Here is a 26,456-nt window from a genome sequence, read left to right as displayed (position 1 = left end):
ATGAAAGAGCGCATCATGGTCATCGACGGCGCCATGGGCACGGCGGTGCAAAAGTACAAGCTTCAGGAGGAAGACTTCCGCGGCGAACGGTACAAGAACCACACGCACGACCTCAAGGGGAACAACGACATCCTCGTCATCACGCGCCCGGACGTCGTCGAGGAGATCCACTCCAAGTACCTCGCCGCGGGGGCGGACATCATCGAGACGAACACGTTCAACGCGACGATGATCTCCCAGGCAGACTACGAGCTCGACAAGAAGGAGGAGGTTTACCTCATCAACAAGACCGCCGCGCAGCTCGCGAAGAAGTGCTGCGTCGCGTTCACGAAGAAGAACCCGAAGAAGCCCCGCTTCGCGGCCGGCGCGGTCGGGCCCACGAACAAGACGCTTTCCGTGTCGCCGTCCGTGGAGAACCCCGCGTTCCGCGGGTGCACGTACGACGAAATCGTCGAGGCGTACATGGAACAAGTCGAGGCGCTCGTCGAGGGCGGCGTCGACATGCTCCTCGTGGAGACGATCTTCGACACCCTGAACGCGAAGGCGGCGATGTTCGCCATCGACCTGTTCTTCGAGAAGTGGGGCAAGAAGATCCCCGTGTTCGTTTCCGGCACCATCGTCGACAACTCCGGGCGCACGCTGTCCGGCCAGACGAACGAGGCGTTCTGGAACTCCATGTCTCACTCCAAGCCGATCGCGATCGGGCTGAACTGCGCCCTCGGCGCGAAGGACATGGTGCCGTACATCGAGAACCTGAGCAAGGCTGCGGACTGCTGGGTGTTCTGCTACCCCAACGCCGGGCTTCCCAACGCGATGGGCGGGTACGACCAGAAGGGCCCGGAGATGGCGGAGGACTGCCGCGTGTTCCCGGAGATGAACCTCATCAACGCCATCGGCGGGTGCTGCGGCACCACGGACGAGCACATCGGGTGCTTGGCCGAGATGGTGTCGAAGTTCAAGCCCAGAGAGAAGCACGGCGTCAAGGACATCATGCGACTCTCCGGTCTTCAGCCGTTCAACTACGACCCAGATGTCAACGACTACCGGAAGACGTTCATCAACCTCGGCGAGCGGTGCAACGTCGCAGGGTCTTCGATCTTCAAGAAGGCCATCGTCGACGGCAACTACGAGAAGGCGCTCGCCATCGCGCTCAAGCAGGTGGAGAACGGCGCGCACGTGATCGATGTCAACATGGACGACGGTCTCATCGACGGCGAGTCCGCGATGATTCGGTTTGTGAACCTGATGGTGTCCGAGCCGGACGTGTCCAAGGTGCCGTTCATGATCGACTCGTCGAAGTTCCACGTCGTCGAGGCGGGGCTAAAGTGCTCCCAGGGCAAGTGCATCATGAACTCCATCTCCCTCAAGGGTGGCCAAGAGGAGTTCCTGAAGCACGCCAGGACGGTGAAGCGCCACGGCGCCGCCGTCGTCGTGATGGCGTTCGACGAGGAAGGCCAAGCTGCGTCGGAGTCTGAGAAGGTGCGCATCTGTATGCGCGCGTACAAGCTGCTCGTGGAGGAGGTTGGGTTCAACCCGCAGGACATCATTTTCGACCCGAATATCCTCACGATTGGGACCGGGATGGAGGAGCACAACAACTACGCTGTTGATTTCATCAACGCGACGCGCGAGATCAAGCGTCTCTGCCCCGGCTCGAAAATTTCCGGCGGCGTCTCGAACCTCGCGTTCTCCTTCCGCGGGAATGAGCCCGTGCGCCGCGCGTTCCACTCCGCGTTCTTGTACCACGCGTGCAAGGCGGGCATGGACATGGGCATCGTCAACGCCGCGCAGGTCGAAGAGGACGTCTACGAGAAGATCGACAAGGAGCTTCTCAAGTACGTCGAAGATGTCATGTTCAACCGCTCTCCCGACGCGACCGAGAACATGCTCAACTTTGCGGCGACGCTCGACCCGAAGTCTAAGCCGTGCGCGCTGAAGCGCAAGGACGGCTCCGGTGGACCCGCGGCGCCGGCGTTCGTGGCCACCCCCCGCCAGAACGTCTGCACCGTGGACAAGATCGCGCCCAAGCCCGCCTCCGAGCTCATGCCCGTGCCGAAGTACAAGAAGTGGGTCGACCCCGTCGAGTCCTCCCCCGCGTTCGACCTGATCAACAAGATCATGAAAGAGCGCATCATGGTCATCGACGGCGCCATGGGCACGGCGGTGCAAAAGTACAAGCTTCAGGAGGAAGACTTCCGCGGCGAACGGTACAAGAACCACACGCACGACCTCAAGGGGAACAACGACATCCTCGTCATCACGCGCCCGGACGTCGTCGAGGAGATCCACTCCAAGTACCTCGCCGCGGGGGCGGACATCATCGAGACGAACACGTTCAACGCGACGATGATCTCCCAGGCGGACTACGAGCTCGACAAGAAGGAGGAGGTTTACCTCATCAACAAGACCGCCGCGCAGCTCGCGAAGAAATGCTGCGTCGCGTTCACGGAGAAGAATCCCGACAAACCGAGGTTTGCAGCCGGCGCGGTCGGGCCCACGAACAAGACGCTTTCCGTGTCGCCGTCCGTGGAGAACCCCGCGTTCCGCGGGTGCACGTACGACGAAATCGTCGAGGCGTACATGGAACAAGTCGAGGCGCTCGTCGAGGGCGGCGTCGACATGCTCCTCGTGGAGACGATCTTCGACACCCTGAACGCGAAGGCGGCGATGTTCGCCATCGACCTGTTCTTCGAGAAGTGGGGCAAGAAGATCCCCGTGTTCGTTTCCGGCACCATCGTCGACAACTCCGGGCGCACGCTGTCCGGCCAGACGAACGAGGCGTTCTGGAACTCCATGTCTCACTCCAAGCCGATCGCGATCGGGCTGAACTGCGCCCTCGGCGCGAAGGACATGGTGCCGTACATCGAGAACCTGAGCAAGGCTGCGGACTGCTGGGTGTTCTGCTACCCCAACGCCGGGCTTCCCAACGCGATGGGCGGGTACGACCAGAAGGGCCCGGAGATGGCGGAGGACTGCCGCGTGTTCCCGGAGATGAACCTCATCAACGCCATCGGCGGGTGCTGCGGCACCACGGACGAGCACATCGGGTGCTTGGCCGAGATGGTGTCGAAGTTCAAGCCCAGAGAGAAGCACGGCGTCAAGGACCTCATGCGACTCTCCGGCCTCGAGCCGTTCAACTACGACCAGGACGAGAAGAATTGCAGGAAGACGTTCATCAACCTCGGCGAGCGGTGCAACGTCGCAGGGTCTTCGATCTTCAAGAAGGCCATCGTCGACGGCAACTACGAGAAGGCGCTCGCCATCGCGCTCAAGCAGGTGGAGAACGGCGCGCACGTGATCGATGTCAACATGGACGACGGTCTCATCGACGGCGAGTCCGCGATGATTCGGTTTGTGAACCTGATGGTGTCCGAGCCGGACGTGTCCAAGGTGCCGTTCATGATCGACTCGTCGAAGTTCCACGTCGTCGAGGCGGGGCTAAAGTGCTCCCAGGGCAAGTGCATCATGAACTCCATCTCCCTCAAGGGTGGCCAAGAGGAGTTCCTGAAGCACGCCAGGACGGTGAAGCGCCACGGCGCCGCCGTCGTCGTGATGGCGTTCGACGAGGAAGGCCAAGCTGCGACGGAGTCTGAGAAGGTGCGCATCTGCATGCGCGCGTACAAGCTGCTCGTGGAGGAGGTTGGGTTCAACCCGCAGGACATCATTTTCGACCCGAACATCCTCACGATTGGGACCGGGATGGAGGAGCACAACAACTATGGCGTGGACTTCATCAACGCGACGCGCGAGATCAAGCGTCTCTGCCCCGGCTCGAAAATTTCCGGCGGCGTCTCGAATCTCGCGTTCTCCTTCCGCGGGAATGAGCCCGTGCGCCGCGCGTTCCACTCCGCGTTCTTGTACCACGCGTGCAAGGCGGGCATGGACATGGGCATCGTCAACGCCGCGCAGGTCGAAGAGGACGTCTACGAGAAGATCGACAAGGAGCTTCTCGAATACGTCGAGGATGTGCTGCTGAACAAATGCAGCAATGCGACGGAGCGCATGCTCGAGTTCGCGGCGACGCTCGACCCAAAGTCCAAGCCCACGGCGCTTCGTAAGAAGGGCGCGGAGGCTGGCGCCGCCGCCGGCGGCGGCAAGGCGGACGCCAAGGCGTGGAGGAACCAACCCGTCGGCAAGCGCCTGGAGCACGCGCTCGTGAAGGGCATCGACGAGTTTTGCATCGCCGACACGGAGGAGTGCCGCGTCGGCGGCGACTACCCGGGGCCGCTTCAGATCATCGAAGGCCCGCTCATGGACGGCATGAACGTCGTCGGCGACTTGTTCGGCGCCGGGAAAATGTTCCTTCCGCAGGTCATCAAGTCCGCGCGCGTGATGAAGAAGTCTGTCGGTCACCTCATTCCGTTCATGGAGGAGGAGAGGCTCGCGAACGGCGGCACAGGCGAGGCGGCGAACGCGGGCGTGTTCCTCATCGCGACGGTCAAGGGCGACGTCCACGACATCGGCAAGAACATCGTTGCCGTCGTGCTCGGGTGCAACAACTTCAAGGTGATCGACATCGGCGTCATGTGCCCGAAGGATAAGATCATCGCCGCGCTGAAGGATAACAACGCGGACATCTGCGGCCTCTCCGGGCTCATCACCCCGTCCTTGGACGAGATGGTGGACATGGCAAAGGCGATGGAGGCGGAGGGGATGAAAATTCCTCTGCTCATCGGCGGCGCGACGACGAGTAAGATGCACACCGCGGTGAAGCTCGCGCCCAACTACAGCGGCGGCGTCGTGCACGTCCTCGACGCTTCTCGCGCGGTTCCAGTCGCGCAGACGCTGATGGACATGAACAAACGCGGGGAGTTCCTCGAGGACATTCTCGACACGTACGCGGAGATGCGCGAGGAATTCTACGCCGGCTTGGAGGACCGTCGGTACCTCACAATTTCGCAGGCGAGGGCGACCGCGGAGAAGGCGGCGGTGGATTTCTCCTCCCCGGAGCACCTCCCCGTGACCCCGAAGTTCTGCGGCGTGAAAGCGCTCGTGGACGTTCCGATCGCGGACGTGATCGATTACGTCGACTGGAACCCGTTTTTCCAGGTTTGGCAGCTCCGCGGGCGGTATCCGAATCGCGGGTACCCGAAGATTTTTAACGACGAAACCGTCGGCGCGGAGGCGAAGAAACTGTTCGAAGAAGCGAACGCGATGCTGAAGATGATCATGGAGAAGAAGCGCCTGAAACTCAACGGCATCATCGGTTTCTACCCCGCGAACTCCGTCGGGGACGACATCGAGTTGTACGCGGATGAAAACAGAGGCGAAAAGACGCACACGTTCCACACGCTGCGTCAGCAAGCGGAGAAGGACGTGGACGAACCGTACATGGCGCTGAGCGATTTCATCGCGCCGAAAGAGAGTGGCGTGAAGGACTACCTCGGGATGTTCGTCGCGACCGCGGGGATCGGGTTGGACGAACTCACCGCGGAGTACAAAGCCGCGAACGACGACTACTCGTACATCATGGCGGAGGCGCTTGCGGATCGCCTCGCGGAGGCGTTCGCGGAGCTCATGCACGAGCAAGTGCGGAAGGACCACTGGGGGTACGCGAAGGACGAGAAGTTCGACGCGAGCGATCTTCTGAAGGTGAAGTATCAGGGCATCCGCCCCGCGCCCGGGTACCCGTCGCAACCGGATCACACGGAGAAGGCGACGATGTGGGATCTCATGAACGTCAAGGAGGAAATTTCCGTCGAGCTCACGGAATCGTTCGCGATGCTTCCGTCCGCGTCGGTGTCCGGGTTGTACTTCGCGGGGAAGAGCTCGCAGTATTTCAACGTCGGGAAGATCACCGCGGACCAGGTACAGGAGTACGCGGACCGCAAGAAGCAGGATTACAAGGTTGCGGAGAAGTGGCTGTCGCCCATTCTCTCTTACGAGCCGTGATGAGGCGGACGACGATCGATCGCGCGACGGCGGCGGTGCCCCCGGGTTCGGGGTCACGCAGGGACGCTGCCGTCTTTCATTCTTTAATACCACATACACATACGCGTTTTGTTTATGACTCGTCGTCGTCGTTACATCGTCACATCGTCACATCGTTCGCTCAATCTATTCAACGCAACGCTCTTCGACCCGCGCTCGTATCCAGAAAGTCGCTCAGGCGAATCCCGCCGACGATGTTCAGATTCCCCTCCGCGTCGGTCGTCTTGCGAACATCCTCGCTCGCGCGCGAGCCGTCCCTCAGCAAGTGCGCGTAAAAACACGAGCTCCCGAACGGGCAGTGCCCGTCGCCGTAGTCGAAATTACGACACGGTATCTTGTCCATCCGCCGCTTGTACTCGCCGACGATCATCGCCTTGTCGATCTCGTCCCGAGGCCAATACGTCGACGGCACCGTGTAATGCGACTGCGCGCGGCAGATCGGACACTTCCTCGCCTGATCCAACGCGGACGCCGTCGCCGCGTCTTTACCCGCGACGCCGCCATCTCTCCAGTCGCGGATGCACGCGAGGCAAAACGCGTGGTCGCACCCGGAGAGGAGCCCGAACCGTCGGTCGCCGATGCGCGGCTTTTCGTGCACGACCTCGAGGCAGATGCCGCACTCGACCTCCGCGCTCGCCGCCGCTCTGGCTTCGTCCTCGCGCGTCCTGCGCTCCTCCTCCGCGGACGGCGCGCCCCCCGGCGCGTGCGCGGCGAACGCGTCCGGGCGTCGAAGAGGCGGGCCGCCGGGTGGTGGGTGCTGGTACGCGTGGTGCTGCGGCGGCGGCGGCGGCGCGTGAGGGGCGGCCTGGGGACGCGCGGGAGGAGGCGGATTCGTGAGCGCGGGAGCGTCTGAAATTATGATTACAACAATGACGACAACGACGGCTACGTCGGAGAAGGGACCGAACGACGACGACGTCGCGCTCGCCGCGCGCGTCGCCGTCGTGAAAGGAATCAATCGTATAGTTAGACGAGCGGATTAGTATCTTCTTGCCTGGTACTCGTGCGGCTGCGCGGCCTGCAAGTATTGGTCGACCTCTCCGCCGAAAGAGATCCACTGGCCTGCGGTGTGGAAGAGAAAAAAACGCAAGAGATGTCAGCGGACGTCGTCGGTCGACAGAAGGAAAGATAACGGACGGAGCGAGCGTGCGAACGCGACCACCGAGGGACCTACCCGCGTCGTCGTAGTACCCCCACTCGTCATCCGCGCCGCCGCCCCCGCCGCCGTGCTGCTGCGGCGGTTCCGCTCCTAAGCCGTCTAAGAGGTCGTCTTCGTCCGGAAGCTGCGACTTCAAAAACTCAACCTCGTCGCCGCCGCCTTCGTTGAACGAGATCCAGTTCCCTTGCTCGTCTTCGTACCCCCAGTCCTCATCGCCCTCGCCCCCGCCGTCGCCCACGACGGGCTGTTGATGGTGATACCCGGCCCCTCCCCACGCGGGCGCGCTCGGGGGTAACGGCGGCGCGTACAAGCCGCCGCCGACGACGCCGCCGCCGCCGCCGCCGACGACGCCTCCTCCGCCGAGGTGCATCCTGTTCATCGCGCCTTCCAAAGGGTTAAACGCGCTCGCGTTGGGGTTGAAAGACGACGCGCTCGCGCTCATGAATCCCGCTCCGCGACCGGCGCCGCGCGAGGCGGCCTGAGGCGGCGGCCCGGGAGGCGGCGGCGGCGCGCCCGCGGATTCCTGCGCCGAGACGAAAGTTTCGAGAGGAACGGAAAGAATAAATGAGCGTCGAGATCTCGCGCGGCGCGGCGTCGTCGTCGCGAGATCCCCCGCGCGTCGTCGCCCGCCGCGCCGAGATCCTCCCGCTCGGCGCGCAGCGAGGGACGAGGGCGCAGAAACGAGCGAACGCGCGTCTTCGCACCTTCGGCGGGCGGACGTGGTCGTATCGGCACTTGTCCCCGTACGCGCAGTTCCCCGCGAGGTAATACGCGCACACCGTCGACTTGGGCGCGTCCATGCTGTGCGAGAACCGGCACCCGGCGCCGTTGCGGCACGCGCCGTGGAGGTAGTACTTGCATATCTCTTTCGTTCCCATCGCGGCGGTGCTCGCGCGAGGCGCGGAGGGGGAGGTCTTTCCGCCCGGCGCGTCGCGAAGTGCGCACGGGGGGGTGACGTTTGAACGACGACGCGACGACCGCAGAAAACGAAACTCGGGACGCGCGCGCAATCGTCTGAAGTTGGCACACCTAGCACGCCTGCTGTGTGGTTCACTCACTCGCCGCGTCGCCGCGCGGGGTCACACCGCGCGCATGGCCGACAGGCCATCGCGCGGCGTCCGGTTCAAGTCCGGCGGCGTCATCAACCCCTCCGCGGACGGGACGCGCTACGACGCGAGCGGCGGCGGCGAGCGCGCGAACGACGATGCGGCGAGCGCGAGACGACGACCGCCCGCGTGGGCCGCGGGCGCGGTGCCTCGAGCGGCGAGGGCGAACGCGTCCATCGGCGCGAAACTGGGGTCGTCCAACGTCGGGTTTCGAATGCTTCGAGCCGCGGGATGGCGAGAGGGCGAGGGTCTCGGCAAGGAGAAGCAGGGCGCGAAGGAGCCGCTGCGGGTGTGGAAAAAAGGGGATCGTCGCGGCCTCGGCACCGAGAGCGACGTCGGGCACGTCGTCGGCGACCCAGACGCGGAGGGCGGCGCGTCGAAGAGACCGAAGCGAGAGAAGAAGACGAATTCGAAGGCGGCGGGAGGGGAAGGAGACGGCGGCGACGGCGCCGAGCCGCTGCCCCCCGAGGTCGTGACGGCGCGCGTGCGAACGATGGCGAAAGACGCCCAGGACAAAGCTAGGGCGACGGCGTTGATGCGCGCGTTTAAAGAGGAAGAGCCGACCGTGGACGCGAACCCGCTGCTCAGGAAACGGAAGGAGCGCGATAAGCGCGGCGGCGAGGGGGACATGTCCGCGAATAACCCTCTCCGGGGGTTGTTCTGACGTGACGCGTCCGCGGCGCTCCGTCGTCTCTTTCGAGAGACGCGACGCGATGATCATTTCGCGAAGACTAGTCTAGCGACGATAGTCCTATACGTAGATCCTACTGCCAGTCGATCGACGCCTCCCAGTCCACGCTCCCCGTCGGCGGCGTCCAGTCCGGTCGGTCCACCCCCCCCCGAAACGTCATCATCTCCGGCAGCAACCCGGTGTCCATGAGCACCTCGAGCATCTCCCCGCGTAACACCTTGGTCGCGATCTCCGTGCTCCGCGTCTTCAACAGCGCCTCCAACACCCCGTTGCTCAGCACCCCCTTCACCACCCCCGACCGAAACATCGCCTTCGTCAGCTCCGGGCGGTCCAACAGCGCGTCCATGAGGTCGAGGTCGAGCAGCCGCTCTAACAGCCGCCGCTCCACGAGCACCCGAAGCACGTCCGCGCGCTCGAGAAGAACGACGGCGACGCCGCTCTCGATGAGCTTCACGAGGAGCGCGCCGCCGTCCGCGAGGAACCGCCGCGGCAGCCCCGCGGCGAGGAGCGCGGCGACGACGCCCGCGTCCAACGCCATCTCGCCGGTGCTCGCGCCGCGCGCGATCTCGACCGCTCGAGCCGCCGCGGCGGCCGCGTCGGCGGCGACGAGCGGCGCGAGGGATTCAAACGCCGCCTGCGACGCGTTGACGACGGCGAGCGCCTCGGGGGTTATCGCCTCGTCGACGACGCGCATCAGCGACGGCGGCGCGACCGCGCGGATCGCCTCGAACGGGTCGCGGTTCGCCGCGGGGCGGCGGCGCGGGGAGGGCGCGCGAGTGGAGATGGAGGGCGGGGCGCGGGGCGGCGGCGGCGGACGACGCGGGGATATCACCGTGCCGCTCCCCCGGGTGACGCGTCCTCCGCCCTCTCCCATCTCCACGATGCGCGCGACGCTCCCCGCGAGCTTCGCCGCGGGCACGCGGCTGTCCACGTCGCGCATCTCGAGCGTCGCGAGACGCAGCGCGCGCGCGCGAGGGGGCGCGAGCTGGCCTTCGTAGGACGCGTGCGGCGTGATGTCCGCGCGCGCGTCGTAGAGGATGAGTTTCGAGATGAGCACCGCGCCGGGCGCGTGCGCGAAGAGGTCGAACGCGGTTCGAACGCCTCTCCACGTCGTGTTGTCGCTTCGTAAGCCTTTGATGCGGATGGAGTCGATGAGAAGCGGCGGTTTCGGTTTCGGTTTCGGTTTCGGCGTCCGTCCGAGGCGCGTCGTTGGCGTCGCGCGACCGTCCGCGCCGCCGCCGCCGCCGCCGTTTTCACCATCCTTCCCGTTCCACTCGCGGACAACCTTCAGAAGGGGCTCCGCGCGCGCGCGGACGACGAGCTTCGCGACGCGGACGTCGTCGCCTATCTTGAGGCCGCGCAAGACGACGCCGTCGGGGTACAGTCTCAGCGTCCCGACGGAGACGCTCTTCCCGGTGATGTCTTCGAGGACGTTGACGATGGTGCCCTTCGCGGCGACGCCGGGGGCGTTCCCGGTGACCGCGTCCAGGGCAGCGCGCGCGGAACCGCCCGCGAGGACAGCCCGACGCATCAGCCCGAGCGCGGAGAGGAACGCGGGCAGCGACGGCGGCGCGGACGTCGACGCGGACGCGGACGAGGACGCGCGGTCGTCGTTTCGCTTTCGTGACGCGTCGCCGGTCGTGGTGCCATCATCGGACGCGACGACGACAGCCCGTCGCCGCCGCTCGCTTCGCCCGCGCGACATCATCGCGCGCGCCGGCGCGAACGCCGCCGGCGCGAGCATCGCGGAGGACATCTACGTCCGGCTCTCTCGCGCTCGTTCGATTATTCGCCCATCGCGGCCGGCGTCGCGTCGCGGCGGCTTCTCGAGGCGCGGCGCTGACGTCAATGGTGCGGTGCGGTGAGTTTCGGAGCGCGCACGTGGCCACACGCCAACGAACTCACAGCGTGAACCAGATAACGCACAGGCTGTGTCGTCACTCTCGTCTCGCGCGACCGACATGACCGTCGGGATCACGCTCGCCGCCCGTCCATCGCCGCCCGCGACCGTCGCCCCGCGCTGCGCCCGCGCCCGCGACCGCTCGCGCGCGACGCGCGCGGCCGCGACCGCGCGCGCGACCGCTCCGTTAGATCCGTCGCTTCCGTCGTCGTCAGGGTCGATCGCGATCGCGCGCCGCGTCACCGCGCTCGCCGCCGCGGCGACGCTCGCGGCCGCCGCGCCTCCCGCGCTCGCGGTCGGCCCGGTCTCCGTCCCGTTCGAGGACGTGACGTACGCGCGGGTGGAGTGCGCGAGAGGGACGATGAGCAGCGTCGGCGGCGCGGTCAACGTCCGCGCGGGCGTCGCGTGCGTCGAGTTTTCCGCGACGGCGAAGAACCCGTCGAGCAAGGCGTTGAACAACGCGGACGTGTACGGGCGGGTGTACGACGGCAACGGCTCCGCGGTGACGGACGTGAGCGAGAACAACCGGATCGCGTACGTGGACGAGGTGCCCGCGGGGACGTCGAAAGTCACGTTCGCGCTGACGATGCCGGCGACGCAGTACGAAGCCGGCGCGTTAAGTTGGAGCGGGCTGAAGGCGAGCGGTTTCGCGGGTAAGATTCTCCCGGGGCAGACGGGGGGGCTGGGGTTGCTCGGCGAGGACGAGTGCGAGCTCGCGGTGGACCCGGCGGAGTGCGAGAGCGACCGAGCCGCGATGGGCGCGGTGCGATGAGCGCGTTCGCGCGTACGTGCAGTGTTGCGATCGAACGATGAGAATTAGTCTCGTCGTCGTTCATCCGTCCGCGCCGCGCCGGTCCAGCCGCGTCGTCGTCGTCACAGCGATCCTAACAGCTGCTCCGCGATGGACTTCCCCCCCTTCCGCTGCTTCGGCGGCGCCACGGAAAAGTCCAGCCCGCCCGTGCTCGAGAGATCGTTCCCCGCGCCCCCGCCCCACGCGCGCTCGTCCGCGTCGACGAACCCGCCGCCGCCCGAGACGAGAAGCCGGTCGTAGTAGTTGCTCCGTCGCCCTCTCCCCGAGCCGCCGCCTTTACCTTTCCCGCCGCCGCCATTCCCGCCGCCTCCATTCCCGCCGCCCGACGCCTTCTCCTCGCGTCGTCTCTTCTTCCGCCGCCGCAGCTCGAGCTCGTCGTCCGAGTCGTCGCCGTCCGACTTCCGCTCCGACTTCCGCTTCGTGACGATCGGGGCCAAGTCCCCGCCGGCGGCGGACAGCTTGCGGAGCCCCACCTCGCACGCGGCGTCCGCCTCCGCCGTCGTCGCGAAATTCGTGCGGCCCTCCTCGTCGCCGTACGCCTCCCTCGCGCGCGCGTCGTACGCCCGCGCGGCTTCTTCCTGCGTCCGGAACGTGCCGATGAACTCCACCTTTCCCTTCAGACAAAACACCGCCTGATACCGCGGCTGGTTGTTCCCGCGAAGCTTCACGCGCACGCCTTTGAACGGCACGTCTTTGAATTTCACGGGGGCGCGACACCGCCCGCACACGCGCGTCTTGACCGGCAACTCCTGCCCGCACTCCTTACACGACGCCGTCCTTCCCCCGGTCACCTTGAGCTTCATCGCGGCGACTTGCGCGCCCGTCGGCGGCTCGTGCGTCGCCGAGCCCGGGAAGTTTACGTACGCGTCCGGACCGAAGACGATCGTCGCGGCGGCGTCGTACATGCGCGCGGCGAGCTCGGCGGACGGGAACACGCCGAGGAAGACGTTCCGATTGAGCCGCGAGACGTACACGCTCGCGCCGTAGCAGTTCAGACTCTTCTGCGAGACGCCTCGGAACCCGCTCCTGGGATTGTTTTGGTTCGTGGCCGGGTACGACGACGTCGGCTTCCCGCCGGCGGCGCCGTCGGCGTCCTTCGGCCTGGGCGGCGCCGCGTCGATGTCGCGCTTGAGCTGCTCGATCGTGTTTCTGTAGTGGTCGTCCACCTCCGGCGGCGCGCTCGCGTCGACGTCGCCGGCCGCTGCGCTCGGGGACGACGGCGGCGGCGGCGAGCCCGTGTGTTTGAACGTGGGCATCGTGAGAGGGTGGGGGAGGGTCGGAAGAGGACCCGCACCTGCGGGGTGCGGGGCGCTTCTGAGATCTATCGTTGTTGAATTCTCGGAAAAGCAAACAGAAAGCTCGTCATCACTTGTGACCGAGCCGAGCTCGGTCCGTCACAACACCATGCGCCGGCGACGACCATGACGGCTCCCGCGGCGGAGAAGCGCGTCGTCCGCGTCGTAGAGATATGGGACCCGACCGTGAACGCGTGGACGACCGCGAGCTCGACGTCCGGCGGCCGGACGTCCAAGCTCGAGCGCGCGCTCGCGATGGCGGAAGCGCGGGGCGACGACGACCGACTGGAGGACGCGGACGCGATGCTGACGCAGCTCGCGGCCGCGACGCGAGCCGCGATGGATCGCGCCGCGGGTCGCCGCGCGCGAGAGGAGGAGGAGGAGGAGGAGGCGATGCCGACGGTGCCGTACGTCCACGACCGTCACTGCCAGGAAGAGACCGACGACGACGACGACGACGACGACGACGACGACGACGACGACGACGAACGTTCGACGCGCCGTCGCGGATCGCGGACGACGACGAACGAGCTCGCGCTGACGTTCGCGCGGACGATGAGCGCGAGAGGCTGGATCAAAGAGCGCATGGCCGGCCACGCGGCGGACGGCGGCGGCGGCGACGAGCCGCGGCGGTCGCGCGCCAACGCGGAGTCGTTTTACGTCGCCGCGACGAGCTTCGCGCCGACCCTCCCGGACGCGCACCACGCGCGCGCGATGACGGCGATCAAACGCGTCGGGTACGCGCACCCGACGGTCGTCGAGTCGCTGACCGTCGCGTCGGCGTGGTCCCCGCCGAGCATCGCGGAGGCGAAAGGCGAGTGGCGACGGTGCTGGGTCTGCGTCCACGCGCACGCGGCGGCTTCGCTCGCGCGCGTCCACCTCTGCGTGTCGCGGTGCCTGTCGGGAGAATTCGACGCGGTCGCGACGACGTTGCGGGGGATGGGGGTGACGAAGCGGCTGTCGCGCGCGGTGTTCGCGGCCGCGAACTCGCGCGACGCGCGGTTGAGACGCGCGGCGGCGGCGGCGGCGGTGGACGACGAGCGGCCGCCGGCGGGGAAACGCGCGAAGACTTCGGCGGCGTTGACGGATCCCGCGCCCTACGTCGTCGACGGCGTTTTACCGGACGCGTTATTGAAACGGCTGCGCGATGACTGTTTCGGTCCGGCGTCGAAGTTCTGGACGGATCATCGGTACCACGACCCGATGACCGGGTACTTTTCGTATCATTACCCGCTGCCGGACGACGCGGCGGCGACGGCGCGGCGCGGCGACGGCGCGAACGATACCGCCGTCGTCGAAGACGCGATCGACGTCGTTCGAGCGGCGTTGTCGGGAGCCGACGCCGACATCGCCGCGAAGCTCGCGACCGCGACGTCCGCGGAGTGGTGGGCGCACTCCCGATCGCCGCACGAGGGGCACCAGTTGCATTTCGACGCGGACGAGCGTGCGTTACGCCGCGGCGACGGCGCCGGCGAAGTGTCGCATCCGATCGTCAGCGCGATTCTGTTCCTCGAGTCGCCCGCGGACGCGCGCGTCCAGGGCGCCGGCGGCGGCGGCGGCGGGACCGTCGTCGTCGACCAGCGACTCGGCGACGGCGCGCGCGCGGACGGCGGCAGAGCGTGGGTCGCGGAGCCGACGACGAACCGCGTCGTCGCGTTCGACGGGTCGCTCCTACACGGCGTCCTTCCCTCGTCCGAGCCCGCGGAGGACGCCGCGAGCGACCCGGGACATCGGCGACTGACGCTGATGATCGGATTCTGGGGGCCGGAGATGAAGCTCGGGGACGCCGCCGAAGACGAGAGGCAAGGGCCGTGCGTGCGCCCGCCGTGGCGCGCGGCCACGGCGGCGGGCGGAGAGTCGGCGGAGAGGGCCGACGGGAGGTCGTCGCGGTGGTGGGACGCGTTCAAGCGCGCCGAGGGAGAGCGCGGGGCGTGGAGCGACGCCGCGGGGGGGAACGCGCGGTCGTGGTCGCGGCTGCCGTCGGTGTATCCCGCGTGGGAGCGCGTCGGCGCGGGGGGAGACGACGCCGACGCGGCCGCGCCGCCGCCGCCGCCGCCGCCGGGGTTGCGTTTTTTTCTTCAAACGGACTTCGACTTCGAGAACGCGTACGCGCCGTCGCGCGCGGCGGACGCGAAAGACGACGACGACGACGACGGCACGGTATCGTAGGGCTAGCAGAGTAGCGAATAGTTCTGGTGGGAACGAGTCGAGTCTCATCAAATGCACAATCGCTCGCGGCGCTTTTTTTTTCCTTTCAATCGCGCCTCTCGCGGACTCGCATCGTCGCGTCGTCAACGCCTTCTCCGCGCCGGCCGCCACCACCGCCCGCCGTGCCTCAGCGCTAACACGCCGTACGACGCGAGCACGAGCAGCGCAAATATCCCAAACAGCCCGAGCGCGTCGCGCGTGATGAACTTTGGATGTAATCCGAACGTGTTCAAGTACGTCTGCCCCGAGACGTCGACCTCGATCCTCGACCCTTCGAACGTCGTGTCGAACAAAAACGTCTGGTCGCGCATCTCGTTCGAGAGCATCGCTCCCCACGCGTATCGATACACGCTCGCCCACTGGACCCACTGTATCGCGCTCGGAACGGAGCCGATGCTCACGAGGAAGCCGCCGAACATGCTCGAGAGGAGGAGGACGAACGTGCAGACCAAGTTGGCCACCGCGGAGGACGACGTCGCGATCGAGATGAACCCGCACAGCGCCGTCGTCGCGGCGACGAAGAGCTGCAGGACGCCGAAGAACACGAAAAACGCGTCGACGTCGTCCCTGAGGCCCATCATGTAGTACATTATCACCGAGTACACCGTCACCGCGGGGATCCTGAGCGCGGCGATGTCGATCGCGAGGGAAGAGAGAGACGTACGATCCGGAGCCGTGATACCCGCTGCCGATTTCCCTCGAGCGAATCGACGCCTCCGCGCTGAGGCGATCCGCCGCGGAAATGGACGCGAGACCGAAGAACACGAGGGTGAAGAACATTCCTCCAGCGCGGTTCTGGAACCCCGCGAGCGTGAGCGGCGAGTCGAGGTAGATGACGCCGAGCAGAAGCGCCGTGAGCGTCGCCACGAACAGGTGCGCGAGAAGCAGCGAAGGGTCCCGGGACGTCGTCCGCGCGGCTCTCTGGAGTAACACCCAGGACTCGTTCATGCGCGACCGTCGCCTGAGTTTCTCGATGGTCGCCTCCGCCGCCACCGCGGACGACGGCGACGAGAGCGGAGTCGCCTTACGCTTGCCGTCGAGGAGCCGATGCGACTCGACGACGACGACGTCGAGGCCGAGGCCGGACGACGACGCCGCGGACGAAGAAACCGACGACGCGAACGACCCGTTCTCGTTGACGTCGGCGTGTTCTTCCTCGCGGGTCCCCCGCGCCGACGCCCCGAGCGCCGAGGTGGACGCGAGGAGCTTCACGCGCATGGACGCGCACGTCGCGACCTCGAGCATCCACTCGCTGATGTCGACGCTGTACGTCCGCCGCGCGGCGTCGGGCGATGCCTTCCCGCTGCCGTGGTGAAGAATTCTTTTCCGGTCTCGGTCCGCCGCCGCCGCCGACGCGACGTCGCTCGACGGCGTCGACGTGAAGTCTTCGACCGGGCAAGGGAACCCAATCGCGGCGAACTCCGCCTCCGCGACCGCGGGCGCGCCCTGCCACAGCACGACGCCGCCGACGCCGAGGAGCATGATCTTATCCATCACGCGAAACGCCCTCGGCGAAGGCTGGTGCACGCTGAAGACGACGACCCTGCCGAGGTCGCCGTCGCGTCGCGACGGGGACGCCAACGCGCGCAGAGTGAACACCATGCTCGCCGCCGCGCTCGCGTCGAGGCCGCTCGTGGGCTCGTCTAACACGATGATGTCCGGCGACGTGACGAGCTCCATGCCCACGGTGACTCTTCTGCGCTCGCCGCCGCTGACGCCGCCGCCGCCGCCGCCGCCGCCGCCGCCGGCGGATCGCTTCCCGCGCGACCCTCCTTTCGCGTTCGCGCGCTGGAAGAGGCAAGACATCAGCGCGGACCCGCCGCCGCCGCCGCCGCCGCCGCCGCCCGCGCCGCCGACGCGCGAGTTCGCGACGTGCGACAGCGACAGCTCATCGAGCACCGCGTTCGTCTTCGCGGTCTTCTCCTCGCTCGAGATGAACCACGGAAGTCGAAGCTCCGCGGAGTACATCACGCTCTCTCGGACGGTGAGAAACGGCAGCAAATTGTCGTGTTGCGGCACGAACGCGACCGCGCGGCGCAACTCGCGCGGCGTCCTCACGACGCCGTCCACGCGCACGTCCCCCGACGATACCTTCAACCCAGCCTCGGGGTCAACGCGCCCGGAGATGATTCGCAGGAGCGTGCTCTTCCCGGCGCCAGAGGGGCCTAAGAGCGCGAGCATCTCGCCGCGGCGACACGCGCCGGCGACATCGCGCAGAAGGACTTTCGGCGCCGCGCGCGTCTCCCCGGCGGCCGTATGGGCAATTACCCTCGACCCTCGACCCTCAGCCGGCATCGCGGCGTCGGCGTCGGCGTCGGCATCGGCGTCGCGCGCGGCGGAAACGGACTTGATCTTCGTCTCGCAGGTGATGCTCGCGAACGCGAGGCTTCGGCTTCTCGCGCGCGTCCGCGTCCGCGTCTCCGCCTCGTCCCCGACGACGCCGCGGGCCGCGAGCGCGGCTTTGGCGGCGACGTATTTCGCGAGGCACCGGGCGCGGCGCTTCGCGCGCGCGACGTACGCGGCCGCGCACGCGGCGGCGAGCGCGGCGAGGACGACGGGCGCGGCGATGGCGGACGCGAGCAGCGCGTTCTCGTCGTCGTCGTCGTCGTCGTGGTCATCTCGGTCGTCGACGACGTCGACGACCGCGACGTCGGGCGGGGCGAGCGCGAGCTCGAGACCGCCAGCCGCTCGGTAGGGTAACCGCGACGCGTCGGAAGCCGTGGGTCCGGGCGCGAGCGTCGGCGTCGGCGTCGTCGTCGTCGCGTCCGCGGAAGGATCAGGGTCGGGTTCGGGCTGCGTCCCTACCGCGTCGTTGGCGTCTTCTAAGCACGCGGGCGTCTCTCGGCAGTTGGCGACGCGGAGTAACCCCGCGACGGTCACGCCCGCGCGCGAGCTCAGCGTCGCCAGGTTCGCGAGCGCGCACGCCTCGAACGGGACCGCGTCCGGGCCGACGATCGCGTACCCCGCGTCGAGGAGGCGCCGCCCGAAGTCGCACAGGCACGACTCGCAGACGTCGGCCCTCCCCGCCGCGCAGCTCTCACCGAGCGAGGCGTCGAGCGATACGACGTCTATGTCCACGGGGCAGGCGGCGTCGCCTCCTCCGAACTGCGCGCGCGCGGGCGCGGGCGCGACGAGGACGAGCGCGACGACGCCGACGCCGAGGAAAAGACGGAGAAGCCGGAGAGGCTGCATGACGATACGCGACCTGCGGCGTTGGCGCGTCGCGGCGCGCGCGGCGCGTTGTGCGCGCGAGCTCGCGCGGAGGGTGGGTCTCGGTCTCTTCTCTTTCTCGCGCGGTCCGACGAAAAAAAAAACCAAACGACGCGACGGCGGCCTCGACCTCGGTAGTGACGACGTCCACGCCGTCACACACGGGCGGCGCGGGGCGATGCCGCCGCCGCCGGCGCCGCCGCACTGGATGCGCGCGCGCGTCGACCGCGCGCCGCCGAAGCGAACGTCGAAGCCGCCCGCGGACCCTCACCAGCGCATCGCGGACGTCGTCAAGCTGCTGTGCGAGGCGGCTTCGGGCGGTCCAGCAGAATCGGACGACGACCTCCTCGTCGCGCTGAAACGCGCGGTCAGGCGCGACGACGACGCGATGCGACGCGCGCACGCGTCGCTGATGCTCGCGCTGAAGCACAAGGAGTGCTCGCATCGGACGCGCGCGGTGACCATCATCGACGCGCTCTTCGTCCGGTCGCACCTGTTCCGATGCCTCGCCGTGGACGACCTGTCGTCGTTCCTTCGACACGCGATCGGCGTCGACAACACCGACGCGAAGCCGCTGCCGCCATGGCCCGTCGCGGAGACGGAGAAGCTCCGCGAGATCTCCGCGAAGGCGCTGGACGCGTGGACGACGCGCTTCGCGAGCGCGCACCCGCGGCTGGTCGTCGCGAGCGCGTTCGCGCGCGACGCCCTCGGCGCCGACGCTCCGGACGCCGTCGCGGCGGCGCGACGCGCCGTCGCCGACGAGAGAGCGCGGCGGACGGAGGAAGGCGTCCTCAAGCGATGGCGCGCGTTCGAGCGGGAGGAGCTCCCGGAGCTGAGACGGGACGTCGGCGAGTGCGTCGTCGCCATCGACGCGTGCGTCGGCATGCTGTTGGGCGCGGAAGGGGGGACGGGCGGGGGAAGCGAGGAGGAGGACGACGACGACGACGAGGACTGGGAAGACGTCGAGGGCGCTCCCTGCCCCGCGGCGACGACCGCGAAGCGAGAGCCCGCGCCGCCCGCGATCGTCGCGGCCGTCCCGACCATCGCGTCGTCGTCTCACCACTCGACGTCGTCGATTCAGATCACGGAGACGGAAGACAACGCGGTCGTGATGCGCGAGTTGATCGCTCTGTGTCGCGCGGGCGCGTCGCGGCTCGCGCCGTCGTTATCCGCCGCGCTCGCGTTGCTCGCGCGGGTGAAGCCGTCCACGGCGGCGGCAGCGCGCGCCTCCGGGACCAGAACCGGGACCGGAATCGACGCGGAGGAGGGCATCGCGAGCGAGGAGAGGGCGAGCTGGGTGAACACGCTCGCGGCGGCGAAGCGGAAGCTGACGCGCGCGCTCGCTCGATGCGCGGCGCTGGGCGTCCCGGGGGCGGCGGACGCGTCGAGGGACGATCTCGGAGATGTGAACCGTCGCGAGATGCGAACGGACGCCGCGGACGACGACGCCGAGGGCGAGGACGAGGACGAGGACGAGGACGAGGAAGGGAGCGTGACGATACGCGTCCCGAGGCTGCCGGAGGCGAGCGACGGGGTGCCCGTCGGCGGCGCCGGCGGCGGGAAGGACGGCGACGACGACGTTCTCGACGCGCTCCTCGCGAGGGTCGCGGCGAGACGGAAGAAATACGCCGGGAGGGGGAAGGGGGGAGGTCACGGAGGTGGTGCCGCGGGCGCGAACGCGAACGCGAACGCGAACGGCGGCGGCGGTGGACGCGGAGGCGCGGGGGGCGCGGGGGGCGCGAATTCTGTGAAGAACCGCGCGAAGAAGATGCTCGCGGCGACGATGGCGAAGCACAACGCGGACGTTCTCGCGGAGCTCGGCGCCGCGGGTCAGGACAGGCGCGAGTTCGTCTCCGGCGCCGCGGGAGTGTACGCGCGGAGGAGGGCGGAGGAAGCGAGCGAGGCCGCGGCGATCGCGTTGGCGCGAGAGGAAGCGAAGGAGGCGAAGAGAAGACGCGAGGCGCCGACGCCGAAGCAGCGGATCGAGGCGAGACTCAAGGAGTTGAAGCGGCGGCGGCGGTGACGCGAGCGCAGACACAAATAGCACCCAGCGGGTACGTACGTGTACAACATGAGGGGAAAATAAAATACTACGCGTGCGGCTATCGCAACATGTTCACGAACACGGCGGTGACCGCAGCGCGCTCGCGCTGGTCCGCGGCTTCAAACGGCGGCGCCGCCGCCGCGACGCCGCCGACGCCCTCCTCCGCGGCGTTCCGCGCGTCCTCGAACGCGGCCGCCGTCGCCGTCGCAGCACTCGAGTCCGCCGGTCTCGACGCCGTCTTGGACAGTCTCATGAGCGCGTACGTCGCGCCCGCGGTCACCGCGACCGCGGCGCCTATTTTCACCGCGCGAGGCGACGTTCTCCACGCGCGAACCGCGGAGGAGAGAAACGCGCGCGCGCGCGACGACGCGGCGACGTTCGCGTCCGCGTCCGCGGCGGTCGCGGTCGTCGCGTCGTCGTCGCGCTCGAGCGCGCGCGGCGATGCGCACGGCGCGTCGCGAACGAAGGACGAGTCCGCGACGTCTCCGTTCTCCTCCATCTCCAACTCCACTCGCTCCTCCTCCGCCTCGCCCTCCGCCCGCTCCGTCGCTTCGTCGGAAGAACCGGAGGCGGCTTCGTCCTCGTCCTCTTCCGTCGCCTCCGCGCTCCAATCCGACGCGTCCTCGGTCTCCATCGTGACCAAGGTCTCGTCCCCGGGAGCGGACGCCGCCGCTGCCGCGGCGGCAGCGCCGCCGTCGGACGCGTTCGGTTCCAGGCCCCAGTACGTCAGCTTCTCCTCGACGTCCGCGATCTTCCGTCGCGCGGCTTGGAGCTCGAAGAGCAGTCGCTTGTTCTCCGCGCGCGCGTCCGCGAGTTCGCTCGATTCCCTCGCGCGTCGCTCGATCCGCGCGACCTCCTTCTCCACGCTCACCGGCGTCGACGCGTCGTCGCTCGAATCCTCCTCGTCCGCGCTCTCGCTCTCGCCCGCGCTCTCGCTCTCGTCAGCGCGAGGGCGACGCGACACGGACGCGGACGCGTCGCCGTCGCCGTCGCCGGCGCTGTGAAACGTTTCCGGCGTCGGCGGCGCGTCCGCCGCCGCCGCCTCCGACGACGACATCGCGGCGCACTTCTTCAACCTCGCGCGCAGCTTCGCGTTCTCGTCCTCCACGCGCGTGAGCGCTTCCGTGAGCTTCTCCGTCACCGATTTGATCGTCGCGAAGTTCGCGGGAGACGCCGGCGAGCCGCCCGGGGAAGCCAACCCGACCGCTTTGAGGGAATCGTTCGCGAGGCCGTAGAACGCGTCGAAGAACCCGCCGTCGCCGTCGTGCTGCTGCTTCCTCAGCTTCGCTTCCAGTCCCGCGATGTACTTTTTCAGTCGCTCCGTCTCCGCGCGAGCGGCCGCGACGTCGGCGTCGGGCGTCCGCGGCGTGCCGAGAGGAAGCGTCGGGGGATCCACGCCGGGGGATCCGCCGACGGGTGGGGTCTCGGAAGATGATGTCGCGTCCGCCGACGGTGTCGACGGCGACGCCGGCGCCGCGTCGTCCATCTTTTTCGACGACGCCGGCGGCGAGAGCGACGTCGCGTCCACCGCCTTCAGTTGCTCGAAGACGGGCGAGAGCATCATCGTCCCGTCCGCGGGCGTCGTGCGCGCGCGGGGGAAGAGTGCCGTGTCGGATGTTCCAACGTTTTTTTTTCTTCAACGGTCTGGTCGTCGCGCTCGGCACCCTCCTGCAGTGACCGCGCCGCGCGGGGGGAAATCCCGTCGCGTCGCGTCGTCGTCGGCAGTCGCGACCGCACGCGCGCGGTCGCCGACCCGACCCCCTCCGGAGACGATGATACCCGTGAACATCATCACCGGCGCGCTCGGCGTCGGGAAGACGACGGCGTTGCGCCACCTCCTCTCCCAGCGCCCGCCGAACGAGCGCTGGGCGATCGTCGTCAACGAGTTCGGCGCGCTCGGGATCGACGGCGCGATCCTCGACACCGCGGGCGGGATGACGCGCCGGCCGGGGCCGCGCGCCGGCGGCGGCGGCGACGACGGCGGCGCTTCGGAACCCGTCGCCGCCGCCGCCGACGACGACGACGACGACGACGGCATGGTCGTCGTCCGCGAGGTCGCGGGCGGGTGTCTCTGCTGCGCGGTCGCCGCGCCGTTCACGGTCGCGGTGACGCAGGTGCTGCGACGCGCGAGGCCCGATCGGCTGTTTATCGAGCCGAGCGGGATGGGCCACCCGGGCGGGCTCTTCGACGCGCTGTCCAACGAGCACCTCCGCGGCGTCCTCGCCCTCCGCGCGACGATCGCGCTCGTGGACGTCCGCGAGGTGGCGACGCGCGGGGAGGTGTTCCGAAGCGACGCGTTCGTGGACCAGGTCCAGTGCGCGGACGTCGTCGTCGGCGCCAAGGTGCGTTCGATACACTGGTCCCCATACGACCGCGTCGGCGTGGTGAACGCCGATCCTTAAGGACTTTTGCCGTCGTCTCTCTCCGCCCACCCCACGCTTTCAATTCCCGTCCTCGGCGCCTTTCAACTCCAACTGACGCCTTTCAACTCCACCCCGACGTTCGCTCGTATGGAACGACCCTAAGGCGGACCTGGCGTCGGCGAATGACGCTGACGATTTTCGCGAGTGGGCGCGCTCGCTGTACCCGCCGAAAGCGCGCGTGCTCGTGGTCGAGCACGGGAAGTTGGAGATGGAGACGCTGGACGTGGACGTGGGGGTGGTGATGTGTCCGAGCGCGGACTCGGAACCGAGGGAGAAGAGCGCGCACGCGGCGGCGGCTAGGGGGATCAGAACGTCGTCGTCGGCGCCGCCGCCGACGCCGCCGCCGCCGCCGACGCGCGGCGCGCCGACGCGCGTGCGCGGCGGCGACGACGGCCACGCGACCTGCGGCTGGGTGTTCCACCGCGACGACGTCTTCGCGCGCCCGCTCCTCGCGCGTCTCTTGACAGCGCTCGCGAACGAGCCCGCGGTGAAGCGCGTTAAGGGCGTCCTGCGGCTGGGATCGGAGTGGGTCGCGCCGGCGGTAGCCGTCGGCGGCGACGGGAGGACGCGCGTCGCGCTGGAGCCCGCGGCGTACCGGCGCGATAGCAGGATCGAGATCATCGCGACGAACGTCGCGGCGAGAGGGGAAATTATTAAAGGGGAAGGAGAGGACGATCGCGTCGTCGACGGGGACGTCGTCGACCGCGCGGGAGAGGCGGCGAGGGCCAACGACTGGGACGCCGTCGAGTCGGCCATCGTCGCGACGTTGAAACCTCCGAAGTGACGCGCCGCCGGCGCCGGTAGCTACTCGATGCTAGCTAGTACCTTCAACACGATAGACTAGTAGGAACGGAGGACTACGGCGTGTTCGCTCTTCTGCTCGCGCGTCACGTCGACATTCGCCGCGACGCCATCCACAGCAACGACGCGAGGAGGCTGAGAAGCGACGCGGCGGCGGCGGCGAGGAAAAACTTCTCCGCCGCGTCGAACCGCGGACGCGTCGTCGTCGTCGTCGTCGTCGTCGCGACGTCGCCGCTGACGCTCTCCGTCTCCGCGGCGGCGGCGGCGTCCACCCTCTTCGCCGCTCCCTTCGCGCGCGACCGTAACGTCGTCGCGCTCGCGCCTTTCCCACCCCCCGCGGCGCACCCGCCGGGTTTCCCTAAATCCTCGATGTCCCCACCCCCCGCCGCCGCCGCGCCGCCGCCGTCCGGTCCGTTCTTCAACGCCAACTGCCCGCACGCGCCGGCGATGTCTTGCCCCATCTCGTGCCTCACCGTCGTGAACTGCCCAAACTCCGGTCCGGTGAGGACGTCCACCATCGCCTTCACCGCCTCCTTCGTCGGCGGCGCGTGCCCCATCGGCACGTCCGTGGGGTTGTACGGAATGAAATTCACGATGACGTCCCGCCCTCGCAACAGCTCCCCGAGCTCCCTCGCGTGCTCCACCCCGTCGTTCACGCCTCTCAACACGCAATACTCCACCATCGTCTTCACCTTCGGCCCAGACGCGAGGTACTTGTCCATCGCCTCCATCAGCGCCGGGAGCTTATACGCGCGCGCGGTCGGCACGATGCTCTCGCGCAGCGCTTGGTTCGGCGCGTGGAGCGACAGCGCGAGCGCCACCCCGGGCGCGTCCCTCGTGAGCGTCTTCATGCGCGGCACGACGCCCACGGTGGAGACGGTGACGCGGCTCGGCGCGAGCGCGAAGAGCTTCGGGTCCGTGATCGGGCCGAGCGCGGCGATGACCGCGTCGTAGTTGTTCAGCGGCTCGCCCATGCCCATGAAGACGAGGTTCGTGATGCCGCCGCCGCGGCGGCGGCCGCTGACTCTCCGGGACGCGCCGCCGCCGTCGCCGTCGCCGCCGTCGCCGTCGCCGTCGCCGCGGAAGAGCCGCTGCGCGTGCACGAGCTGCTCGAGAATCTCCCCGCACGTCAGGTTCCCGAGCTCCCCGAGCGTCCCGGTCGCGCAGAACGTGCACCCCATCTTGCAGCCGACCTGCGAGGACACGCAGAGGGTGTTGCGCTCTCGCCCGCCCTCGTGGATCGCGTGCCGCATCACGACCGCCTCGACCCTGTGGCCGTCTTGCAGCTCGACGACCATCTTCGTCGTGCTGCCGTCCTTGCTCGTGTGGCACTCCGCGACCGTCGTCGTCATGAGCGCGAACGCGTCGTTCACGCCCTCGACCGCGAACTTCGGGACTTCCGTCTTGCGATGGGCGAGCGCGACGGCGTCGCGCTCGCTCTCGGCGGCGTCGATCGCGGCGCTCAAGATCGCGCGGCAGTGCTTCGGCGCGAGGTCCGCCTTGCTCGCGGGGAGGCCGTCTCTCAGGTACTTCAGGAGCGCGGGCTTATCCAGGATGGACTGCCGCTCGAGGCGCCGGGCGGGCGCCATGACGTCGCTCGCGCTCGCGTCGCGCGCGCCGACGGGTCTGGCGTCGTGCCGCCGCTCCGCCGCTTTTTCGCCGCGGTCGGCGGCGGTCGGCGCGGCGTTCTGTTTGTCAGGTTGTCGAGGTCGTTGCGTCGTCAGCACGCGGCGCGTTCAGTGCGCCGCGCGCGGCGGGTTCGAGGCAGGCGCCGAGCCGAACCGGGTTTCCTTCTCGGAGGAACGCGTGGGCGTCCGCGGCATCGGGAGCGCGCGTCGCGGCGGCGTGAACCCGCCGCGTATCCGAGCGCGAGTGCCGGCGCGAGATCGAGAAGAGCCGGAGAGGGATTCGGTTCGCGAAGGTAAAATTCTTCCAACGATGGCGGAGGCGGCTATCCTCGAGCAATGCCGCCTGCACCCGCAGGGCATCCCAGACGCGGACCTCGCGATGGAGATCGCGCACATCCCCGTGAACGAGCGCGCGTCCGCGATCAACGCGTTGCTGTCGTCGAGGAAGATCCAAGTCTACAAAGACGGCGACTCGCTGATTTACCGCGAAGTGCAAAAAGACGAAGCCGTGAAGTTCAAAGGCCTCTCCTCCGAGGACTTGCTCGTGTATCAGATCATCCAGAGCAGCGGGAACACCGGGATTTGGACGAAGGAGCTCAAGCAGAAGAGCAACCTGCCGCAGACGCAGATCACGAAGATCTTCAAGGTTTTAGAGGCGAGGAAGTTGATCAAGTCGGTGAAGAACGTCGCGCAGCAAAACCGAAAGGTTTACATGCTCTTCGAGCTCGAACCTTCGCGGGAGATAACCGGCGGGGCGTGGTACACCGAGCACGAGTACGACGCGGAGTTCATCTCCGTGCTTCGCGAGCAGTGCGATAAGTTCATCAACAGCCGAGGGAAGGCGACGTTGGACGACGTGTGGGACTTTGTGAAACGCGCGAAACTGTCCAACGTCGACTTGGGGAAAGAAGAGGTGCTTCAGATCGTAAACACGCTCGTGTACGACGGTAAGATTGACGCGATCGAGGTGCCGGACCCGAACTTTAAGCCCACGGCGAAGAAAGGGAAGGACATCGACGCCGGGCACGAGGGCGAGGACGTGGACTACATGCCGGGGGCGTTCATCACGGAGTACTCCCCGGCGGCGATTCCGATTCCGTCGGAGAGCGCGCTCACGAACGTGCCGTGCGGTCTGTGCCCGGTGTTCGAGGAGTGCGTCCCGGGGGGGTTGATATCCCCGGAGACGTGCGAGTACATGGACGCGTGGCTCGCGCAAGACGATCCATGATGAGTGGATGATACTGTAGTA

General features: G+C 67.9%; 14 protein-coding genes across 14 annotated transcripts; 8 read left to right on the top strand and 6 right to left on the bottom strand.

Annotated features, from left to right (window-relative positions):
• Positions 1 to 6,005, top strand: MICPUCDRAFT_45154 (uncharacterized protein; the record flags this gene model as incomplete). The annotated part of the gene is made up of 3 exons (XM_003055414.1): positions 1 to 1,032; positions 3,148 to 4,010; positions 4,119 to 6,005. The coding sequence occupies 3 exons, from the start codon at positions 1 to 3 to the stop codon at positions 5,890 to 5,892; spliced, it is 3,669 nt and encodes a 1,222-aa protein (XP_003055460.1). The 3' UTR covers positions 5,893 to 6,005.
• A 56-nt stretch (positions 6,006 to 6,061) lies between these two features.
• Positions 6,062 to 7,968, bottom strand: MICPUCDRAFT_13206 (uncharacterized protein; the record flags this gene model as incomplete). Its single annotated transcript, XM_003054880.1, has 4 exons — positions 6,062 to 6,596; positions 6,745 to 6,920; positions 7,037 to 7,180; positions 7,759 to 7,968. The coding sequence occupies 4 exons, from the start codon at positions 7,966 to 7,968 to the stop codon at positions 6,062 to 6,064; spliced, it is 1,065 nt and encodes a 354-aa protein (XP_003054926.1).
• A 409-nt stretch (positions 7,969 to 8,377) lies between these two features.
• MICPUCDRAFT_9230 (uncharacterized protein) lies at positions 8,378 to 8,563 on the top strand (the record flags this gene model as incomplete). The annotated part of the gene is made up of 1 exon (XM_003055413.1): positions 8,378 to 8,563. A coding segment is annotated over one exon (186 nt), but the record flags the coding sequence as incomplete, so codon positions are not given.
• Positions 8,564 to 8,960: 397 nt separating this feature from the next.
• On the bottom strand, positions 8,961 to 10,730 carry MICPUCDRAFT_61270 (uncharacterized protein; the record flags this gene model as incomplete). Its single annotated transcript, XM_003054879.1, has 1 exon — positions 8,961 to 10,730. The coding sequence occupies exon 1, from the start codon at positions 10,641 to 10,643 to the stop codon at positions 8,961 to 8,963; it is 1,683 nt and encodes a 560-aa protein (XP_003054925.1). The 5' UTR covers positions 10,644 to 10,730.
• A 118-nt stretch (positions 10,731 to 10,848) lies between these two features.
• MICPUCDRAFT_50112 (uncharacterized protein) lies at positions 10,849 to 11,559 on the top strand (the record flags this gene model as incomplete). The annotated part of the gene is made up of 1 exon (XM_003055412.1): positions 10,849 to 11,559. One exon carries the CDS (start codon positions 10,849 to 10,851, stop codon positions 11,557 to 11,559), a length of 711 nt encoding a protein of 236 aa, XP_003055458.1.
• Positions 11,560 to 11,660: 101 nt separating this feature from the next.
• Positions 11,661 to 12,854, bottom strand: MICPUCDRAFT_50111 (rav-like protein; the record flags this gene model as incomplete). The annotated part of the gene is made up of 1 exon (XM_003054878.1): positions 11,661 to 12,854. One exon carries the CDS (start codon positions 12,852 to 12,854, stop codon positions 11,661 to 11,663), a length of 1,194 nt encoding a protein of 397 aa, XP_003054924.1.
• A 165-nt stretch (positions 12,855 to 13,019) lies between these two features.
• MICPUCDRAFT_37850 (uncharacterized protein) lies at positions 13,020 to 15,062 on the top strand (the record flags this gene model as incomplete). The annotated part of the gene is made up of 1 exon (XM_003055411.1): positions 13,020 to 15,062. The coding sequence occupies one exon, from the start codon at positions 13,020 to 13,022 to the stop codon at positions 15,060 to 15,062; it is 2,043 nt and encodes a 680-aa protein (XP_003055457.1).
• A 122-nt stretch (positions 15,063 to 15,184) lies between these two features.
• MICPUCDRAFT_37849 (ATP-binding cassette superfamily) lies at positions 15,185 to 18,293 on the bottom strand (the record flags this gene model as incomplete). The annotated part of the gene is made up of 2 exons (XM_003054877.1): positions 15,185 to 15,722; positions 15,766 to 18,293. The coding sequence occupies 2 exons, from the start codon at positions 18,291 to 18,293 to the stop codon at positions 15,185 to 15,187; spliced, it is 3,066 nt and encodes a 1,021-aa protein (XP_003054923.1).
• Positions 18,294 to 18,489: 196 nt separating this feature from the next.
• MICPUCDRAFT_37848 (uncharacterized protein) lies at positions 18,490 to 20,334 on the top strand (the record flags this gene model as incomplete). The annotated part of the gene is made up of 1 exon (XM_003055410.1): positions 18,490 to 20,334. The coding sequence occupies one exon, from the start codon at positions 18,490 to 18,492 to the stop codon at positions 20,332 to 20,334; it is 1,845 nt and encodes a 614-aa protein (XP_003055456.1).
• A 79-nt stretch (positions 20,335 to 20,413) lies between these two features.
• MICPUCDRAFT_50107 (uncharacterized protein) lies at positions 20,414 to 21,841 on the bottom strand (the record flags this gene model as incomplete). The annotated part of the gene is made up of 1 exon (XM_003054876.1): positions 20,414 to 21,841. One exon carries the CDS (start codon positions 21,839 to 21,841, stop codon positions 20,414 to 20,416), a length of 1,428 nt encoding a protein of 475 aa, XP_003054922.1.
• A 286-nt stretch (positions 21,842 to 22,127) lies between these two features.
• On the top strand, positions 22,128 to 22,757 carry MICPUCDRAFT_50106 (uncharacterized protein; the record flags this gene model as incomplete). Its single annotated transcript, XM_003055409.1, has 1 exon — positions 22,128 to 22,757. The coding sequence occupies one exon, from the start codon at positions 22,128 to 22,130 to the stop codon at positions 22,755 to 22,757; it is 630 nt and encodes a 209-aa protein (XP_003055455.1).
• Positions 22,758 to 22,986: 229 nt separating this feature from the next.
• MICPUCDRAFT_61269 (uncharacterized protein) lies at positions 22,987 to 23,634 on the top strand (the record flags this gene model as incomplete). Its single annotated transcript, XM_003055408.1, has 1 exon — positions 22,987 to 23,634. The coding sequence occupies one exon, from the start codon at positions 22,987 to 22,989 to the stop codon at positions 23,560 to 23,562; it is 576 nt and encodes a 191-aa protein (XP_003055454.1). The 3' UTR covers positions 23,563 to 23,634.
• Positions 23,635 to 24,001: 367 nt separating this feature from the next.
• Positions 24,002 to 24,982, bottom strand: MICPUCDRAFT_10773 (uncharacterized protein; the record flags this gene model as incomplete). Its single annotated transcript, XM_003054875.1, has 1 exon — positions 24,002 to 24,982. A coding segment is annotated over one exon (981 nt), but the record flags the coding sequence as incomplete, so codon positions are not given.
• Positions 24,983 to 25,517: 535 nt separating this feature from the next.
• Positions 25,518 to 26,435, top strand: MICPUCDRAFT_43793 (uncharacterized protein; the record flags this gene model as incomplete). The annotated part of the gene is made up of 2 exons (XM_003055407.1): positions 25,518 to 26,246; positions 26,280 to 26,435. The coding sequence occupies 2 exons, from the start codon at positions 25,518 to 25,520 to the stop codon at positions 26,433 to 26,435; spliced, it is 885 nt and encodes a 294-aa protein (XP_003055453.1).
• Positions 26,436 to 26,456: the final 21 nt, after the last annotated feature.

The sequence above is a fragment of the Micromonas pusilla genome (assembly GCF_000151265.4).
Source record: "Micromonas pusilla CCMP1545 genomic scaffold MICPUCscaffold_1, whole genome shotgun sequence".
In the NCBI taxonomy this organism is placed as follows: domain Eukaryota; kingdom Viridiplantae; phylum Chlorophyta; class Mamiellophyceae; order Mamiellales; family Mamiellaceae; genus Micromonas; species Micromonas pusilla.
The sequence above is the reverse complement of the archived record's forward strand: the minus strand, read 5'-3'. Positions and strand labels throughout refer to the sequence as shown.